This window comes from Crinia signifera, chromosome 5 (assembly GCF_055691185.1).
Source record: "Crinia signifera chromosome 5, ASM5569118v1, whole genome shotgun sequence".
Taxonomy (NCBI): Eukaryota; Metazoa; Chordata; class Amphibia; order Anura; family Myobatrachidae; genus Crinia; species Crinia signifera.
This window is the reverse complement of record NC_139221.1, coordinates 336,358,984-336,381,479: the sequence shown is the minus strand read 5'-3', so window position 1 is coordinate 336,381,479 and position 22,496 is coordinate 336,358,984. Positions and strand designations below refer to the sequence as shown.

General features: G+C 48.3%; 1 protein-coding gene across 2 annotated transcripts in view; it reads right to left on the bottom strand.

Annotated features, from left to right (window-relative positions):
• The window catches only part of SLC33A2 (solute carrier family 33 member 2), a 24,500-nt gene extending 2,004 nt beyond the window's left edge, over window positions 1-22,496 (bottom strand). The window contains exons 1-5 of one of the 2 annotated variants that reach the window (XM_083145103.1): window positions 22,408-22,496; window positions 13,868-14,595; window positions 10,409-10,556; window positions 5,659-5,765; window positions 348-457 (exon numbers count right to left, since the gene is read on the bottom strand). In XM_083145103.1, coding sequence (XP_083001229.1) covers window positions 348-457; window positions 5,659-5,765; window positions 10,409-10,556; window positions 13,868-14,576 — 1,074 coding nt within the window. In that variant the 5' untranslated portion in view covers window positions 14,577-14,595; window positions 22,408-22,496. Of the gene's footprint in view, window positions 1-347; window positions 458-5,658; window positions 5,766-10,408; window positions 10,557-13,867; window positions 14,596-19,550; window positions 19,748-22,407 lie in introns of those variants that run through there. The other variant, XM_083145104.1, reaches the window with a different exon arrangement.

Below are 22,496 nucleotides of genomic sequence, written 5' to 3'. Positions count from 1 at the left end.
TGGGAGGGAGAGAGAGGGAGGGGGAGGGAGAGGGAGGGAGAGAGAGAGGGAGAGAGAGGGGAGGGAGAGGGAGGGAGAGGGGAGGGAGAGGGAGGGAGGGAGGGGAGGGAGAGGGAGGGAGGGAGGGGAGGGAGAGGGAGGGAGGGAGAGGGAGAGAGAGAGGGTGAGAGAGGGAGAGAGGGAGGGAGAGATGGAGGGAGAGAGGGAGGGAGGGCGAGAGGGAGGGCGAGAGGAAGAGGGAGGTGGGAGAGAGAGAGGGAGAGACATATAGAAGATGTGCAGAGTCCCTGCATGTCTGTGACATCACCAGCACTAGGACAATAGGGAGACAGACTGTGATGCGTTACCTGTATTCCCGGCTCCGCCTGGCGTGTGCAGTGCATCATGAGAGTGAAGGTCACAGTGGTGATTATACCGGCAAGAAAATTCTGCAGCAGCAGGGTGAGGAGCAGACACACTACGGAGAGACAGAGGAGAGACCGTCATATCCGCCAGAGACTGGTACAGGTGCCGCCTAGTGTCAGCGCACAGTGCGCTATTACTCAGCAGGATCCAAGCACAGTGCGCTATATTACTCAGCAGGATCCAAGCACAGTGCGCTATATTACTCAGCAGGATCCGCGCACAGTGCGCAATATTACTCAGCAGGATCCAAGCACAGTGCGCTATATTACTCAGCAGGATCCACGCACAGTGCGCTATATTACTCAGCAGGATCCGCGCACAGTGCGCTTTATTACTCAGCAGGATCCGCGCACAGTGCACTATATTACTCAGCAGGATCCGTGCACAGTGCGCTATTACTCAGCAGGATCTGCGCACAGTGCTCTATATTACTTAGCAGGATCCGTGCACAGTGGGCTATATTACTTAGCAGGATCCGCGCACACTGCGCAATATTACTCAGCAGGATCCGCGCACACTGCGCAATATTACTCAGCAGGATCCGCACACAGGGCGCTATATTACTCAGCAGGATCCGCGCACACTGCGCAATATTACTCAGCAGGATCCGCGCACAGGGCGCTATATTACTCAGCAGGATCCGCGCACAGTGCGCTATATTACTCAGCAGGATCCGCGCACAGGGTGCTATATTACTCAGCAGGATCCGCGCACACTTCGCTATATTACTCAGCAGGATCCGCGCACACTGCGCTATATTTCTCAGCAGGATCCGCGCACAGTGCACTATATTACTCAGCAGGATCCGCGCACAGGGCGCTATATTACTCAGCAGGATCAGCGCACAGTGCGCTATATTACTCAGCAGGATCCGCGCACAGGGCGCTATATTACTCAGCAGAATCCACGCACACTGCGCTATATTACTCAGCAGGATCCGCGCACACTGCGCTATATTACTCAGCAGGATCCACGCACAGGGCGCTATATTACTCAGCAGGATCCGCGCACAGTGCTATATTACTCAGCAGGATCCGCGCACAGTGCGCTATATTACTCGGCAGGATCCGCGCACAGTGCGCTATATTACTCAGCAGGGTCCACGCACAGTGCGCTATATTACTCAGCAGGATCCGCGCACAGTGCGCTATATTACTCAGCAGGATCCGCGCACAGTGCGCTATATTACTCAGCAGGATCCGCGCACAGTGCGCTATATTACTCAGCAGGATCCGCGCACAGTGCGCTATATTACTCAGCAGGATCCACGCACAGTGCGCTATATTACTCAGCAGGATCCACGCACACTGCGCAATATTACACAGCAGGATCCGCGCACAGTGCGTTATAATACTCAGCAGGATCCACGCACAGTGCGCTATATTACTCAGCAGGATCCGCGCACAGTGCGTTATAATACTCAGCAGGATCCGCGCACAGTGCGCTATATTACTCAGCAGGATCCGCGCACAGTGCTCTATATTACACAGCAGGATCCTCGCACACTGCGCTATATTACTCAGCAGGATCAACGCACAGTGCGCTATTACTCAGCAGGATCAGAGCACACTGCGCTATTACTCAGCAGGATCCGCGCACAGTGCGCTATTACTCAGCAGGATCCGCGCACAGTGTGCTATTACTCAGCAGGATCCACGCAGAGTGCGCTATTACGCAGCAGGATCCGTGCACAGTGCACAATTACTCAGCAGGATAATATACTACTGCTCTCTCCTGGTGTTACCCAGGCACATATACTACTGCTCTCTCCTGCTGTAACCCAGGCACATATACTACTGCTCTCTCCCGATGTAACCCAGGCACATATACTACTGCTCTCTCCCGATGTAACCCAGGCACATATACTACCGCTCTCTCCTGGTGTAACCCAGGCACATATACTACTGCTCTCTCCTGCTGTAACCCAGGTACATATACTACTGCTCTCTCCCAGTGTAACCCAGGCACATATACTACTGCTCTCTCCTGGTGTAACCCAGGCACATATACTACTGCTCTCTCCTGCTGTAACCCAGGCACATATACTACTGCTCTCTCCCGATGTAACCCAGGCACATATACTACCGCTCTCTCCCGATGTAACCCAGGCACATATACTACTGCTCTCTCCTGCTGTAACCCAGGCACATATACTACTGCTCTATCATGCTGTAACCCAGGCACATATACTACTGCTCTCTCCCGGTGTAACCCAGGCACAGATATTACTGCTCTCTCCTGCTGTAACCCAGGCACATATACTACCGCTCTCTCCTGCTGTAACCCAGGTACATATACTACTGCTCTCTCCTGCTGTAACCCAGGTACATATACTACTGCTCTCTCCCGGTGTAACCCAGGCACATATACTACTGCTCTCTCCCGATGTAACCCAGGCACATACACTACTGTTCTCTCCTGCTGTAACCCAGGTACATATACTACTGCTCTCTCCCAGTATAACCCAGGCACATATACTACCGCTCTCTCCTTGTGTAACCCAGGCACATATACTACCGCTCTCTCCTGCTGTAACCCAGGCACATATACTACTGCTCTCTCCCGGTGTAACCCAGGCACAGATATTACTGCTCTCTCCTGCTGTAACCCAGGCACATATACTACTGCTCTCTCCTGCTGTAACCCAGGCACATATACTACCGCTCTCTCGTGCTGTAACCCAGGCACATAAACTACTGCTCTCTCGTGCTGTAACCCAGGCACATATACTACTGCTCTCTCCCGCTGTAACCCAGGCACATATACTACTGCTCTCTCCCGCTGTAACCCAGGCACATATACTACCGCTCTCTCCCGGTGTAACCCAGGCACATATACTACCGCTCTCTCCCGGTGTAACCCAGGCACATATACTACTGCTCTCTCCCGGTGTAACCCAGGCACATATACTACTGCTCTCTCCCGCTGTAACCCAGGCACATATATTACTGCTCTCTCCCGCTGTAACCCAGGCACATATATTACTGCTCTCTCCCGATGTAACCCAGGCACATATATTACTGCTCTCTCCTGCTGTAACCCAGGCACATATACTACTGCTCTCTCCTGCTGTAACCCAGGTACATATACGACCGCTCTCTCGTGCTGTAACCCAGGCACATATACGACCGCTCTCTCGTGCTGTAACCCAGGCACATATACGACCGCTCTCCCGATGTAACCCAGGCACATATACTACCGCTCTCTCCTGCTGTAACCCAGGCACATATACGACCGCTCTCCCGATGTAACCCAGGCACATATACTACCGCTCTCCTGCTGTAACCCAGGCACATATACGACCGCTCTTCCGATGTAACCCAGGTACATATACTACCGCTCTCTCCCGCTGTAACCCAGGCACATATACTACTGCTCTCTCCTGCTGTAACCCAGGCACATATACTACTGCTCTCTCCCGCTGTAACCCAGTCACATATACTACTGCTCTCTCCTGCTGTAACCCAGGCACATATACTACCGCTCTCTCGTGCTGTAACCCAGGCACATATACTACCGCTCTCTCCCGCTGTAACCCAGGCACATATACTACCGCTCTCTCCCGATGTAACCCAGGCACATATACTACTGCTCTCTCCCGCTGTAACCCAGGTACATATACTACTGCTCTCTCCTGGTGTAACCCAGGCACATATACTACTGCTCTCTCCCGCTGTAACCCAGGTACATATACTACTGCTCTCTCCTGCTGTAACCCAGGCACATATACTACCGCTCTCTCCCGTTGTAACCCAGGCACATATACTACCGCTCTCTCCCGGTGTAACCCAGGCACATATACTACTGCTCTCTCCCGGTGTAACCCAGGCACATATACTACTGCTCTCTCCTGCTGTAACCCAGGCACATATATTACTGCTCTCTCCCGCTGTAACCCAGGCACATATATTACTGCTCTCTCCCGATGTAACCCAGGCACATATATTACTGCTCTCTCCTGCTGTAACCCAGGCACATATACTACTGCTCTCTCCTGCTGTAACCCAGGCACATATACTACTGCTCTCTCCTGCTGTAACCCAGGCACATATACTACTGCTCTCTGCGGGTGAAACCCAGGCACATATACTACTGCTCTCTCCTGCTGTAACCCAGGCACATATACTACTGCTCTCTCCCGCTGTAACCCAGGCACATATACTACTGCTCTCTCCTGCTGTAACCCAGGCACATATACTACCGCTCTCTCCTGCTGTAACCCAGGTACATATACTACCGCTCTCTCCTGCTGTAACCCAGGCCCATATACTACCGCTCTCTCATGCTGTAACCCAGGCACATATACTACTGCTCTCTCCCGGTGTAACCCAGGCACATATACTACCGCTCTCTCCTGCTGTAACCCAGGCACATATACTACTGCTCTCTCCTGGTGTAACCCAGGCACATATACTACTGCTCTCTCCCGCTGTAACCCAGGCACATATACTACTGCTCTCTCCCGCTGTAACCCAGGCACATATACTACTGCTCTCTCCTGCTGTAACCCAGGCACATATACTACCGCTCTCTCCCGGTGTAACCCAGGTACATATACTACCGCTCTCTCCCGGTGTAACCCAGGCACATATACTACTGCTCTCTCCCGGTGTAACCCAGGCACATATACTACTGCTCTCTCCTGCTGTAACCCAGGCACATATATTACTGCTCTCTCCCGCTGTAACCCAGGCACATATACTACTGCTCTCTGCCGGTGTAACCCAGGCACATATACTACTGCTCTCTCCTGCTGTAACCCAGGCACATATACTACTGCTCTCTCCCGCTGTAACCCAGGCACATATACTACTGCTCTCTGCCGGTGTAACCCAGGCACATATACTACTGCTCTCTCCTGCTGTAACCCAGGCACATATACTACTGCTCTCTCCCGCTGTAACCCAGGCACATATACGACCGCTCTCTCGTGCTGTAACCCAGGCACATATACGACCGCTCTCCCGATGTAACCCAGGCACATATACTACCGCTCTCTCCTGCTGTAACCCAGGCACATATACTACTGCTCTCCCGATGTAACCCAGGCACATATACTACCGCTCTCCTGCTGTAACCCAGGTACATATACTACTGCTCTCTCCCGGTGTACATGTACTATGGGTATCTCCTACTGTATCCCAGATACATGTACTATGGGTATCTCCCTGTGTAAAACTGGTGCACATGGTTTACATTGAGATGTAGGTTCATCCTGCGACACCTTAAGCTCTACACACATTCCGATCTCACCTTTAACAATACTTGTATCTCTGTCTAGTGCAGAGAGCAGCAAGGTCTGACATACAAGACCAGAGACCCGGAAACCCAGCAGCACCCTCAGGAATGGCTGAATTGACCTAGAAGGAAAAGGAGGGAACTATTAAAAAAATAATCAGAAGAAACTGCACAGAAAGACTTATATAGAAACCTATTCATACACAGCAGGGTCTAAGATAACCACTTATACCATCATGATCCAAAAGAGCAAATTTGAGATATGGTATGAGCACTCTACCAGGACATGTTACTCCCAACACTGCTGAGTCACAGAGGAAGACACCAATGAGATAATATGTAACGGATGCCGATAAGATCAAGACCCGGGGGCAGAAAGCAGAGACCCAAGGATCACCGCAGAGACACAGATCAAGGACCTAAGAGGAGATGTGTAAGAGATTCCCGCTGAGACACAGAAGAGAACAGATGTCAAATCAAATCTTGTCACATACAAAGTACAATATGTAGTGAAATGCTTATACAACTGTCCTACTTTACGTTAGAATAAGTAGATTGGCTGAGGAATAGTGTAGATAGAAAGATTGTGTGGGGTATGTCTAGAAAGAAGGAAGGAAAGTCCTGGTACTAGGAGGTCTGGTTGAGGGCTCTAATGGCTGCGGGAAGAAGCTCCTTCTCATTCGCTCTGTGTTTGCCTTCAATGAGCGGTAGCGTTTCCCTGATCGCAACAGAGAGAATAGTCCATTGTTGGGATGGCTGAGGAATGTTCTCAAGTCGTCTTGAGAAAGTTCCCAGCTGACTACGGGAACGAAACGCATTGACATCATTCTTAATTGCTACTGGGTCTCCCTCTTACAGCGATCAAATTACACCGGCTGTCAGCATCTCCATTAGCCTTGCAGATTGACCAGCCTGGCACCCGTCCACCTGAGGTCGTGCGGCATCCAACTGCACCGCTGCACGCGGCTGTGAACGCTGGAACAGCGTGTGCTGTCTCACAGTAAGCTCCAACTGACGTATCTTCAACGGAGCCTTCATAACAACTGCCAGTGAGACGTGCTACTATTGCCGGAGAGAGCGAGCGGCTCCCCCTTAACCCAATATACACGTCTCAGTTTCTTGCCCAAGTGGATGGTCCCCAGTCGACTCTACAACTTACGGCCTCATTAAGGTTACTGAGAACAGTGGGACATACTACCAACTTTGGGGTGAGCATTGAACCAGGCTATCACGCCTGTGGATGTTCCAAATGTGCTACAATACAACCTGCTACTAATTGCACTCTTTCAAAGTACCATTTATCACCGTGTCAGCACACATGCTAAATGAACTGGTGCTTATATCTGGCTTATTAACCCTCAACTGCTTGGCATTTACTCATTCTACAACTATTGACAGTTGATTGGTGTTTTATATTTTTTGATTGTTGATCTTGCTCTAAGATTCCAGGTTACCTACCTCCTCTAGGTAGGCTGTCTCGACGTTGTTAGAGATCAGGCCACCACTACAGTGTCGTCTGCAAACTTAATGATGTTGGTGGAGCTCAAGTGGCCACAAAGTCGTAAGTGTATAAAGAGTACAGCAAGGGGCTCAGAACACAGCCCTGGGGAGCTCCAGTGCTGATGGTGAGTGCGGGTAGTAGTAGTATGTTTATTTATAAGGCGCCACAAAGTGTCCGCAGCGCCGTACATAGCAAACAAAAAACTAATTACTAGGTAACGTACAGGGTGTGTTGATATAATACAGCATAAATAGGGGCATAGCTGGTAGAACTAAAATCAGCATCAGTTCTGAAGTAGATGTCGAGGGTGAGACGTGGTTGCCCATCCTGCGGTCTGTCTGTCAGAAAGTTGGATATCCAGCAACACAGGGATGGGCTGAGGCCCAGGGTCTCCAGTTTAGTGGTGAGTATGGAGGGGATTATAGTATTAAATGCTGAACTATAGTCAACGAACAGCATTTTGACAGTTCCCCCTTCTGCTGTCCAGGTGGCTCAGGGCTGTATGATGGAGGAATGCAATCGCATCCTCAGTAGATCGGTTAGGACGATACGCAAACTGTAGCGGGTCCAGGGTGGCCGGTAGAGAAGAAGTGATGAAGTCTCTGACTAGTGACTCGAAGCACTTCATCACTACTGAGGTAAGGGTCACTGGACGGAAGTCGTTCAGTCCGGTGGGCTGTGGTTTCTTGGAAACTGGAACAATGATGGGTACTTGTGGATTATCACGGCGCCCACGAAATCGGCCGAAAATCGCATGCAAATATCGGATGCGATTTTGCGGCCGATTTTTCACTTTTTCCGGACGATTTGCATGCTGTTCCATCATTGCACACCTTGCACTCCCCCGATTTCCATTGGAGTGCATCGCATGCAATATAGTGGCATGTGATGCATGCCATGCGATGCATATGAAGCGATTCGATTTGTAATTGTACAATCACCCTGATGGGTGCTTACAATGTTAAATGCACCCCCATTGTCAACACCACCCTCTACTATCAACGCCAACCCGAAGCGTGGCGAGCGGCGGCGGTACGCGTCCTTTCGACCTTTTCATACCCCCACTATCCACGTCGTCGTGGAGTTGATTTTAGATAGTGTGACCAGCGCAGGGGCATTTTCCCAAAAATCACATTGCATACCATCGCATAGTACCTGGGGGTGTGCAAGGATGGAATAAGATGCAAATCGGCAGGAAATGGCTGAAAATCGGACGAAAATCGGACGCAAAATCGCATCGCAGATCGAATCGGCCGATAAATTGGATGCGATATCGTATGCGATTTAGATGAAATCGGGCGCCGTGATAATACACAAGTACCCAATGATGGACTGTTTGAAGCATGTTGGGATGATACACTGATCTAGTGAGAGGTTGAATATCTTAGTGAACACTGGAGCAAGCTGGTCTGCACAGGCCTTCAGGACCCGGCTTGTAATGCCATCTGGTTCTGCTGCTTTCCTTATGTTCACTCTCTTGAATGCCTTCCTCACGTTATGCTCCGAGATGAATGAGTTAACCACTCCGGTACGCTCCACTAGTGTGCCGCCCACACACTAGATGTGTGAAGATCCCAAAGGAAGACAATAGGGTGATGCGAAGTAGAACTCTGCTATGACACAGAGGGGAATCCTGAGAAAAGATGTGCAGGAGAACAACGGTCACGCAGGAGGACACTGGAGAGATGTGCAGGAGAACTACGATCTCGCAGGAGGACACTAGAGAGGATGTGTGCAGGAGAACTACGATCACGCAGGAGGACACTAGAGAGGAGATGTCCAGGAGAACTACCATCATACAGGAGGACACTAGAGAGGAGATGTGCAGGAAAACAACGGTCACGCAGGAGGACACTGGAGGGATGTGCAGGAGAACTACGATCACGCAGGAGGACACTAGAGAGGATGTGTGCAGGAGAACTTCGATCACGCAGGAGGACACTAGACAGGATGTGTGCAGGAGAACTACGATCACGCAGGAGGACACTAGACAGGATGTGTGCAGGAGAACTACAATCACGCAGGAGGACACTAGACAGGATGTGTGCAGGAGAACTACGATCACGCAGGAGGACACTAGACAGGATGTGTGCAGGAGAACTACAATCACGCAGGAGGACACTAGAGAGGATGTGTGCAGGAGAACTACCATCACACAGGCGGACACTAGAGAGGATGTGTGCAGGAGAACTACGATCACGCAGGAGGACACTAGAGAGGATGTGTGCAGGAGAACTACGATCACGCAGGAGGACACTAGACAGGATGTGTGCAGGAGAACTACAATCACGCAGGAGGACACTAGAGAGGAGATGTCCAGGAGAACTACCATCATACAGGAGGACACTAGAGAGGAGATGTGCAGGAGAACTACAATCACGCAGGAGGACACTAGAGAGGAGATGTGCAGGAGAACAACGGTCACGCAGGAGGACACTGGAGGTATGTGCAGGAGAACTACGATCACGCAGGAGGACACTAGAGAGGATGTGTGCAGGAGAACTACGATCACGCAGGAGGACACTAGACAGGATGTGTGCAGGAGAACTACAATCACGCAGGAGGACACTAGAGAGGAGATGTCCAGGAGAACTACCATCATACAGGAGGACACTAGAGAGGAGATGTGCAGGAGAACTACCATCACGCAGGAGGACACTAGAGAGGATGTGTGCAGGAGAACTACGATCACGCAGGAGGACACTAGAGAGATGTGCAGGAGAACTACAATCACGCAGGAGGACACTGGAGAGGATGTGTGCAGGAGAACTACCATCATACAGGAGGACACTAGAGAGGAGATGTGCAGGAGAACTACGATCACGCAGGAGGACACTGGAGAGATGTGCAGGAGAACTACAATCACGCAGGAGGACACTGGAGAGGAGATGTGCAGGAGAACTACGATCACACAGGAGGACACTAGAGAGAATGTGTGCAGGAGAACTACGATCACGCAGGAGGACACTAGAGAGGATGTGTGCAGGAGAACTACCATCACGCAGACGGACACTAGAGAGGAGATGTGCAGGAGAACTACCATCACACAGGAGGACACTAGAGAGGAGATGTGCAGGAGAACTACAATCACACAGGAGGACACTAGAGAGGAGATGTGCAGGAGAACTACGGTCACGCAGGTGGACACTGGAGAGATGTGCAGGAGAACTACGGTCACGCAGGAGGACACTGGAGAGATGTGCAGGAGAACTACGGTCACGCAGGAGGACACTAGAGCGGACATATGGATAAAACCCCACTTACCGGCCTTTTCCTAACAGTACGCCTCCAAGAGCAGATCCGGCAATGGAGGCGGTCAAGGACAGAATCCCGTTCCAGACTCCAAGTTCAGCTGCAGAGACCCCTTGGTCCAGCAGCAAGAGGGGAACCATACTGAGAGACCCCTGCTCACCTAGGAGGCCACAGCAAACGGCATAAAAACACATTTTACAGATGTACGTACATACATACATACATGTACACATACATACATGCAGTAACACATGTACACACATAACAATAGGGCAATAACATGAAGTACCATGTAACATTTGGGAGTGTGTGGTATATCTTGTTGGCAGTCATCATCATCTCCCAGGTCTTTGCGGTCCCGTTACCGGCATAGACCTTTGATGCTGCAGCATTTCTGTGAATATTTCTATCTAACCATAGCCCCACCCGGACTAACCCTCACGTCGGTGCCTTACCATGATCTCCTACACAGAGCCTAACAACTAATCCTCCCGATGGTGCCTAGTCTTATTGTGTGTACACACGGTACAATCCAGCATGAGATTTTTACTATATAGTCATAATCGCATTGGTATCGCACAGGTTTTTTACCTTGCGATTCCGATGCGTGCCCCCAGATAGACGGGGCAGCAATGACTATATAGTGCAGATCAACACTATATTGTCCAAATCACATGCATGTTGGGTGGCTTGCCGTGTGATTCGATCCCGATGCGATATGATCCCAAGCCTAATCGACAGTGTGTAACATAGAAACATAGAATTTGACGGCAGATAAGAACCATTTGGCCCATCTAGTCTGCCCCTTTTTTACCCTTCAGGTAAACTCAGCCCTTTTTAATCCTTATTTCTTTGTAAGGATATTTATATGCCTATCCCAAGCATGTTTAAATTGTTCTACTGTCTTAGCCTCTACCACCTCTGATGGGAGGCTATTCCACTTATCCACTACCCTTTCTGTAAAGTAATTCTTTCTAACATTTCCCCTGAACCTACATCCCTCCAGTGTCAGTGCATGTCCTCGTGTTCTGTTACTTGTTTTCCTTTGAAGAAAATTTCCCTCCTGTACTATGTTAAAACCCTTGATATATTTGAAGATTTCTATCATGTCCCCCCTTTCCCTTCTCTGCTCCAAACTATACATGTTAAGATCTTTTAGTCTATCCAGGTAAGTTTTGTGATGTAGGCCATGCACCATTTTAGTTGCCCTTCTTTGTACACTCTCCAATGTATTTATATCCTTCTGAAGATATGGTCTCCAGAACTGGACACAGTATTCCAGATGAGGTCGTACCAATGACCTATACAGTGGCATTATTACTTCTTTTTTTCTGCTACTGATTCCTCTCCCTATGCAACCAAGCATCTGACTAGCCTTCCTCATTGCTTTGCTACATTGCTTTCCTGCCTTTACGTCACTTGAAATAGTGACTCCTAGATCTCTTTCCTCCTTAGTAGTTTCCATTATAGTACCCTTGATACTATATTGAGCCTTTGGGTTATTGAGTCCCAAGTGCATAATTTTGCATTTTTTAGCATTAAACTGTAGTTGCCATGCTTTTGACCAATTTTTAAGTTTACTTCGATCATCAGTCATTTGATTTACCCCTCCTGGTGTGTCTACTTTGTTGCATATCTTTGTGTCATCTGCAAAAAGGCATACTTTCCCTTCAATACCATTTTCAATGTCACTAACAAAGATATTAAAAAGAATACTGGTCCAAGTACAGACCCCTGGGGTACTCCACTGGTAACATGTCCCTCCATAGAATGCACTCTATTTACTACAACTGTCTGTTTCCTATCCTGCAACCAGGTTCTTATCCATTTAATTGGTTTATAATCCAATCCCACACTTTCAAGTTTATTTAGCAGCCTGCGATGTGGGACAGTGTCAAGCGCCTTACTAAAGTCTAGATGTGCCACATCTACAGCCCCCCCCCCCCCTTCATCTAGTGTTTTGGTCACGGAGTCAAAAAAGTCAATAAGATTTGTTTGGCATGATCTCCCTGCAGTAAAACCATGCTGTTTTGGATCCTGTAAATTGTTTAATTTAAGATATTCCACAATTCTTTCTTTTAATAGTGTTTCCATTAATTTCCCTACTACTGATGTAAGGCTCACTGGTCTGTAGTTACTTGCTTCTGCTTTGCTTCCGCTTTTGTGCAGTGGAACTACGTTTGCTCTTCTCCAGTCTTCTGGAACTGCACCTGTATCTAGTGACTGGTTGAGTAAATCTGTTAATGGCGCTACTAACACATCTTTTAGTTCTTTTAGTATCCTTGGATGCACTCCGTCTGGCCCCATTGATTTATTCACTTTCAGTCTTGAAAGTTCTGTTAGGACTTTCTCCCTAGTTAATGTACTTCCATCTACCTTATTTTTACGACTGTCCTCGCAACTTAACTGTGGTCCCTTCCCTTCTCCTTCTATAGTGAATACGGAGCAAAAGTAATTATTTAGATGATCTGCAATTGCCTTTTCTCCCTCCACCAAATTCTCAGTGTCTGTCCGCAGTCTTATTATTCCTCCATTTAATTTTCTCCTTTCACTTATATACTTAAAAAAAGTTTTGCTTCCTTTATCTACTGACTGAGCCATTTTCTCCTCAGCTTGTGCCTTGGCATGCCTGATCACTTTCTTAGCCTCCTTGCATCTGGCAAGATACACTTCTTTGTCATTATTTTGAGTCTGCTTATATGTCCTAAAGGCCATCTTTTTTGCTTTTACACTAGTTGATACCTCTTTTAGCAAACCACACTGGAATAATTTTCCTGGTACTTTTCAGGGAAGCAGTATGAAATCCCGGCGGTCGGGATCCCGGCGTTCAGAATCCCGACGCCGGAATCCTGACCGCCGAAATCCCGACAAGGGGGGACGTGGATCGCCCCCCCTTGCGGGCTCGCTGCGCTCGCCACGCAGTGGGCCCGGTGCCTCGCTGCGCTTGGCACGCTAATTTATTCTCCCTCCAGAGGTGTCGTGGACACCCACGGAGGGAGAAAGTGTCGGGATTTCGGCGGTCGGGATTTCGGCGGTCGGGATTCCGGCGTCTGGATTCTGAACGCCGGGATCCCGACCGCCGGGATTTTAACTGCATCCCCTTTTCTTAACCTTTTTGATACAAAGGTCTGTTGCCTTTAGTATTGCACTTTTTAGTTTTTTTCCACCTCTCCTGTACTCCTTCCAAGTTCCTCCAATCCGCCAATGAATCGCTTAAACATTGCCCCATTTTTGCAAAGTCAGCCTTCCTAAAATCCAACACCTTAGTTTTTGTGTGACTGGAGTTGGACCCTGCCTTGATACTAAAACCATACTGCTTGATGATCACTGGATCCTAGGTTCTCACCCACATATGTCTGATATCATGTCACCATATGTGAGTATTAAATCTAATATTGAGTCTTTGCGAGTAGGCTCCCTCACCAATTGCTTGAGAGATGCTCCCTGCAGGGAATTTAGAAATTCACTCACCCAGTTTGTAGATTAGCACATATACAATGGTCCAAGTGGTCCCTGGGACTTGAAGAACTCTCCACACAACATCTCTGTGACTCAGTCTTCCCAGGGAGTCCTTCAGGTCCCCTCGATGTCCCAACACTTCTCCTCTGAAGGCTCCTGCCCAGGAAACACACAGCACGGCCAGCAAGTATCCCACTGCTAGAAACAAGAAGACCGTTCTCCAGCCCAGAGCATCCAGCAGGGTGAGAGCGCCACCTCCTGCCAGCACTGACCCCAGCTTGTAAGCCACAACCTGGAGCGAATTGCCCAGTCCCACCTGCTCGTGGCTCAGCACCGCCACGGACACTGCATCTAATGCCACGTCCTGCATTGAGGCCAGTATATGCATTAGCAGAAGAAACCAGGCCAGGCACTGGAAGGCAGATCCTGGTGGGAGCAGGGAGCACAGCAGGCAACAGATACACAGACCTCCGGTACTCAGCAAGAGCCAAGTGCCATGGCTCCATAACCCATCCACCAATGGAGACCACAGCACCTTCAGCAGCCACGGCAGGTACAAGATCCTTGTTAGGCCAATGTGAGATAGGGAGAGGCCCTGAGTGCGGAGAAGAACAGGGAGGAGACCAGACTGGAGGCCATAGGGGAAACCTTGGACCAGGTAGAGGATACCCAGTGGGATGTAAGGACTGACCAAGGCTTTCTCTCCAGGGCGCTGTGGCATCTTCTCAATGACCCGAACACTGGAAAACACAGAGAAAAGCCCCTGAAATGGACAGTCCAATTATGGTGACACAACCCAAAATCTAATGTATAGATAACATAAACCAGCAGAAGATGCCTCCTAACACAGGTGTCATCTATGGGCAGGATTAGAGCTTAGCTGGACGTTTACAGGGATATGCTACATGTGCAGGAATAGACTATGTCTACAGAGATACGCTACGTCTACAGGGATATGCAGGAATACGCTATGTGTACAGGAATCGACTATGTCTACAGGGATACGCTACGTCTACAGGGATATGGAGGAATACGCTATGTGTACAGGAATACGCTACGTGTACAGGGATAGGCTACGTGTACAGGGATAGGCTACGTGTACAGGGATAGGCTATGTGTACAGGGATAGGCTACATGTACAGGAATACGCTATGTGTACAGGAATACGCTATGTGTACAGGGATACGCTACATGTAAAGGGATACGCTAAGTCTACAGGGATACGCTATCTGTACAGAGATATTTTACATCTACAGGGATACGCTACGTGTAAAGGGATACACTATCTGTACAGAGATAAGCTACGTGTAAAGGGATACACTATATGTACAGAGATAAGCTACGTGTAAAGGGATACACTATCTGTACAGGCATATGCTACGTGTAAAGGGATACACTATCTATACAGGGATACGCTACGTGTAAAGGGATACACTATCTGTACAGAGATATGCTACGTGTAAAGGGATACGCTATCTGTACAGGGATATGCTACATGTACAGGGATACACTATCTGTACAGAGATACGCTACGTCTACAGGGACATGCTACAGCTACAGGGACACGCTACGTTTACAGGGATATGCTATGTGTAAAGGGATACGCTACGTGTACAGGGATATGCAGGAATACGCTACGTGTGCAGGAATAGACTATATCTACAGGGATACGCTATGTGTACAGGAATAGACTATCTACAGGGATACGCTACGTGTAAAGGGATACGCTATCTGTACAGAGATAAGCTACGTGTAAAGGGATACACTATCTGTACAGAGATAAGCTACGTGTAAAGGGATACACTATCTGTACAGGGATACGCTACGTGTAAAGGGATACGCTATCTGTACAGAGATATGCTACGTGTAAAGGGATACACTATCTGTACAGGGATACGCTACGTGTAAAGCGATACGCTATCTGTACAGAGATAAGCTACGTGTAAAGGGATACACTATCTGTACAGGGATATGTTACATGTACAGGGATACGCTATCTGTACAGAGATACGCTACGTCTACAGGGATGTGCAGCGATACGCTACGTGTTAGATTGTCTCCATTTTTCAGGGTGGTTCATTAAATAAAGCAACAAACACACTTGTATTGTACCATGGACTACGACTCCTGTGGTAATTTATCTGCACTTATTCCTGTCTGGTATCCCTGCTGTCAGTCACCTGCACTTCCTCCTGTCCCGTATTCCTGCTGTCAGTCACCTGCACTTCCTCCTGTCCCGTATTCCTGCTGCCAATCACCTGCACTTCCTCCTGTCCCATATTCCTGCTGTCAGTCACCTGCACTTCCTCCTGGCTTGTATTCCTGCTGTCAGTCACCTGCACTTCCTCCTGTCCTTTATTCCTGCTGTCAGTCACCTGCATTTCCTCCTATCCTGTATTCCTGCTGTCATTCACCTGCACTTCCTCCTTTCGTGTATTCCTTGTCAGTCACCTGCACTTCCTTATGTCCCGTATTCCTTGTGAGTCACCTGCACTTCCTCCTGTCCTATATTCCTTGTCAGTCATCTGCACTTCCTCCTGTCCTGTATTCCTTGTCAGTCACCTGCATTTCCTCCTATCCTGTATTCCTGCTGTCAAACACCTGCACTTTCTCCGGTCCTGTATTCCTTGTCAGTCAACTGCACTTCCTCTGGTCCTGTATTCCTGCTGTCAGTCATCTGCACTTCCTCCTGTCCTCCATTCTGGCTGTCAGTCACCTGCACTTCCTCCTGTCCTGTATTCCTTGTCAGTCACCTGCACTTCCTCCTGTCCTGTATTCCTTGTGAGTCACCTGCACTTCCTCCTGTCCTGTATTCCTTGTCAGTCATCTGCACTTCCTCCTGTCCTGTATTCCTTGTCAGTCACCTGAATTTCCTCCTATCCTGTATTCCTGCTGTCATTCACCTGCACTTCCTCCTTTCGTGTATTCCTTGTCAGTCACCTGCACTTCCTTATGTCCTGTATTGCTGCTGTTTTCACCTGCACTTCCTCCTGTCCTGTATTCCTTGTCAGTCACCTGCACTTCCTCTGGTCCTGTATTCCTGCTGTCAGTCATCTGCACTTTCTCCTGTCCTCCATTCCGGCTGTCAGTCACCTGCACTTCCTCCTGTCCTGTATTCCTTGTGCGTCACCTGCACTTCTTCCTGTCCTATATTCCTTGTCAGTCATCTGCACTTCCTCCTGTCCTGTATTCCTTGTCAGTCACCTGAATTTCCTCCTATCCTGTATTCCTGCTGTCATTCACCTGCACTTCCTCCTTTCGTGTATTCCTTGTCAGTCACCTGCACTTCCTTATGTCCTGTATTGCTGCTGTTTTCACCTGCACTTCCTCCTGTCCTGTATTCCTTGTCAGTCACCTGCACTTCCTCTGGTCCTGTATTCCTGCTGTCAGTCATCTGCACTTTCTCCTGTCCTCCATTCCGGCTGTCAGTCACCTGCACTTCCTCCTGTCCTGTATTCCTTGTGCGTCACCTGCACTTCCTCCTGTCCTATATTCCTTGTCAGTCATCTGCACTTCCTCCTGTCCTGTATTCCTTGTCAGTCACCTGCATTTCCACCTATCCTGTATTCCTGCTGTCAAACACCTGCACTTTCTCCGGTCCTGTATTCCTTGTCAGTCAACTGCACTTCCTCCTGTCCTGTATTCCTTGTGTCACTCACCTGCATTTCCTCCTATTCTGTATTCCTTGTCAATCACCTGCACTTTCTACTTTCTGTATTCCTGCTGGCAGTCACCTGCACTTCCTCCTGTCCTGTACTCCTTGTCAGTCACTTGCACTTCCTCCGGTACTCCATTCCTGCTGTCAGTCACCTGCACTTCCTCCTGTCAGTCACCTGCACTTCCTCTTTTCCTGTATTCCTGCTGTCGGTAATCTGCACTTCCTCCTGTCCTGTATTCCTGCTGTCAGTCACCTGCACTTCCTCCTGCCCTGTATTCCTGCTGGCAGTCACCTGCACACATATACCGCAGCGCTGTACAGAGACTATTATTACCAGTCATTATATAGTGCACACATATTCCGCAGCGCTGTACAGAGAATATTATTACCAGTTATTATATAGCGCACACATATTCCGCAGCGCTGTACAGAGACTATTATTACCAGTTATTATATAGCGCACACATATTCCACAGCGCTGCACAGAGAATATTATTACCAGTTATTATATAGCGCACACATATTCCGCAGCGCTGTACAGAGAATATTATTACCAGTTATTATATAGCGCATACATATTCCACAGCGCTGTACAGAGAATATTATTACCAGTTATTTATATAGCGCACACATATTCCGCAGCGCTGTACAGAGACTATTATTACCATTTATTATAAAGCGCACACATATTCCGCAGCGCTGTACAGAGAATATTATTACCAGTTATTATATAGCGCACACATATTCCGCAGCGCTGTACAGAGACTATTATTACCAGTTATTATATAGCGCACACATATTCCGCAGTGCTGTACAGAGAATATTATTACCAGTTATTCATATAGCGCACACATATTCTGCAGTGCTGTACAGAGACTGTTATTACCAGTTATTATATAGCGCACACATATTCCGCAGCGCTGTACAAAGGATATTATTACCAGTTATTATATAGCACACATATTCCACAGCGTTGTACAGAGACTATTATTACCAGTAATTATATAGCGCACACATATTCCACAGCGCTGTACAGAGAATATTATTACCAGTTATTATATAGTGCACACATATTCCACAGCGCTGTACAGAGAATATTATTACCAGTTATTATATAGCGCACACATATTCCGCAGCGCTGTACAGAGAGTATTATTACCAATTATTTATATAGCGCACACATATTCCGCAGTGCTGTACAGAGAATATTATTACCAGTTATTATATAGCGCACACATATTCCGCAGAGCTGTACAGAGATTATTATTACCAGTTATTATATAGTGCACACATATTCCACAGCGCTGTACAGAGAATATTATTACCAGTTATTATATAGCGCACACATATTCCGCAGCGCTGTACAGAGAGTATTATTACCAATTATTTATATAGCGCACACATATTCCGCAGTGCTGTACAGAGAATATTATTACCAGTTATTATATAGCGCACACATATTCCGCAGTGCTGTACAGAGAATATTATTACCAGTTATTATATAACGCACACATATTCCGCATCGCTGTACAGAGACGATTATTACCAGTTATTATATAGCACACACATATTCCGCAGCGCTGTACAGAGAATATTATTACCAGTTATTTATATAGCGCACACATATTCCGCAGCGCTGTACAGAGAATATTATTACCAGTTATTATATAGCGCACACATATTCCGCATCGCTGTACAGAGACGATTATTACCAGTTATTATATAGCGCACACATATTCCACAGAGCTGTACAGAGAATATTATTACCAGTTATTATATAGCGCACACATATTCCGCAGCGCTGTACAGAGAATATTATTACCAGTTATTTATATAGCGCACACATATTCCGCAGCGCTGTACAGAGAATATTATTACCAGTTATTATATAGCGCACACATATTCCGCAGCGCTGTACAGAGAATATTTGAGCAATCACATCAGTTCCTGCCCCAGTGGAGTTTACAATCTATATTCCCTACCACACGCACACACAGACATTCTAGGGTTAATTTTGTTGGGAGCTAATTAACTTACCAGTATATGTTTGGATTGTGGGAGGAAACCGGAGTACCCGGAGGAAACCCCCGTAAGCACGGGGAAAATATACAAACTCCACACAGTTAGAGCCATGGTGTAAATTGAACCCATGACCTCAGTGCTGTGAGGCAGAACTGCTAACCATTACACCGTCCATACTGTTGGGAGGTATACTACATTACCAGGGAAGCCCAGGAACAGAGCATTGTGTCCTCCTGGAGAGGGGCATGCTGGGAGGTATGAATAATGTATGATTGCCAGCACCTGTGGGGAGCTAGGTAACTGATAAGAAAGGTGTCACCACAGGTGCTGGCAATCATACATTACCTGGGAAGCCCAGTAACAGAGCATTGTGTCCTCCTGGAGAGGGGCATGCTGGGAGGTATGGATAATGTCGGATTGCCAGCACCTGTGGGGAGCTAGGTAACTGATAAGAAAGGTGTCACCACAGGTGCTGGCAATCACACATTACCAGGGAAGTCCAGGAACAGAGCATTGTGTCCTCCTGGAGAGGGGCATGGTGGGAGGTATGGATAATGTATGATTGCCAGCACCTGTGGGGAGCTAGGTAACTGATAAGAACGGTGTCACCACAGGTGCTGGCAATCATACATTACCAGGGAAGCCCAGGAACAGAGCATTGTGTCCTCCTGGAGAGGGGCATGCTGGGAGGTATGAATAATGTATGATTGCCAGCACCTGTGGGGAGCTAGGTAACTGATAAGAAAGGTGTCACCACAGGTGCTGGCAATCATACATTACCTGGGAAGCCCAGGAACAGAGCATTGTGTCCTCCTGGAGAGGGGCATGCTGGGAGGTATGGATAATGTCGGATTGCCAGCACCTGTGGGGAGCTAGGTAACTGATAAGAAAGGTGTCACCACAGGTGCTGGCAATCACACATTACCAGGGAAGTCCAGGAACAGAGCATTGTGTCCTCCTGGAGAGGGGCATGCTGGGAGGTATGGATAATGTATGATTGCCAGCACCTGTGGGGAGCTAGGTAACTGATAAGAACGGTGTCACCACAGGTGCTGGCAATCATACATTACCAGGGAAGCCCAGGAACAGAGCATTGTGTCCTCCTGGAGAGGGGCATGCTGGGAGGTATGGATAATGTAGGATTGCCAGCACCTGTGAGGAGCTGGGTAACTGATAAGAAAGGTGTCACCACAGGTGCTGGCAATCATACATTACCAGGAAAGCCCAGGAACAGAGCATTGTGTCCTCCTGGAGAGGGGCATGCTGGGAGGTATGGATAATGTCGGATTGCCAGCACCTGTGGGGAGCTAGGTAACTGATAAGAAAGGTGTCACCACAGGTGCTAGCAATCACACATTACCAGGGAAGTCCAGGAACAGAGCATTGTGTCCTCCTGGAGAGGGGCATGCTGGGAGGTATGGATAATGTATGATTGCCAGCACCTGTGGGGAGCTAGGTAACTGATAAGAACGGTGTCACCACAGGTGCTGGCAATCATACATTACCAGGGAAGCCCAGGAACAGAGCATTGTGTCCTCCTGGAGAGGGGCATGCTGGGAGGTATGGATAATGTATGATTACAAGCACCTGTGGGGAGCTAGGTAATAGATAAGAAAGGTGTCACCACAGGTGCTGGCAATCATACATTACCAGGGAAGCCCAGGAACAGAGCATTGTTTTCTCCTGGAGAGGGGCATGCTGGGAGGTATGAATAATGTATGATTGCCAGCACCTGTGGGGAGATAGGTAACAGATAAGAAAGGTGTCACCACAGGTGCTGGCAATCATACATTACCAGGGAAGTCCAGGAACAGAGCATTGTGTCCTCCTGGAGAGGGGCATGCTGGGAGGTATGGATAATGTAGTATTGCCAGCACCTGTGTGGAGCTAGGTAACTGATAAGAAAGGTGTCACCACAGGTGCTGGCAATCATACATTACCAGGGAAGCCCAGGAACAGAGCACTGTGTCCTCCTGCAGAGGGGCATGCTGGGAGGTATGGATAATGTATGATTGCCAGCACTTGTGGGGAGCTAGGTAACAGATAAGAAAGGTGTCACCACAGGTGCTGGCAATCATACATTACCAGGGAAGTCCAGGAACAGAGCATTGTGTCCTCCTGGAGAGGGGCATGCTGGGAGGTATGGATAATGTAGTATTGCCAGCACCTGTGTGGAGCTAGGTAACTGATAAGAAAGGTGTCACCACAGGTGCTGGCAATCATACATTACCAGGGAAGCCCAGGAACAGAGCACTGTGTCCTCCTGCAGAGGGGCATGCTGGGAGGTATGGGTAATGTAGGATTGCCAGCACCTGTGGGGAGCTAGGTAACAGATAAGAAAGGTGTCACCACAGGTGCTGGCAATCATACATTACCAGGGAAGTCCAGGAACAGAGCATTGTGTCCTCCTGGAGAGGGGCATGCTGGGAGGTATGGATAATGTAGGATTGCCAGAACCTGTGGGGAGCTAGGTAACTGATAAAAAAGGTGTCACCACAGGTGCTGGCAATCATACATTACCTGGGAAGCCCAGGAACAGAGCATTGTGTCCTCCTGGAGAGGGGCATGCTGGGAGGTATGGATAATGTAGGATTGCCAGCACCTGTGGGGAGCTATGTAACTGATAAGAAAGGTGTCACCACAGGTGATGGCAATCATACATTACCAGGGAAGCCCAGGAAGAGAGCATTGTGTCCTCCTGGAGAGGGGCATGCTGGGAGGTATGGTATATAACACATAAAAGTACAGTATATAAGACATATAAGTACAGCGTGCAGTTAACACATACAGTATATAACACACAGTACAGTATATACATAAGACATATAAGTACAGTAAAATAACATATAAGTACAGCAGGTAATACACTCACACACAGTACAGTCAGGGGATGACACTGTGCCGTACTCAGGAGGCAGCCATGTCTAAAGAAGTCATGTGACATATCCTGGGGTGGCCATC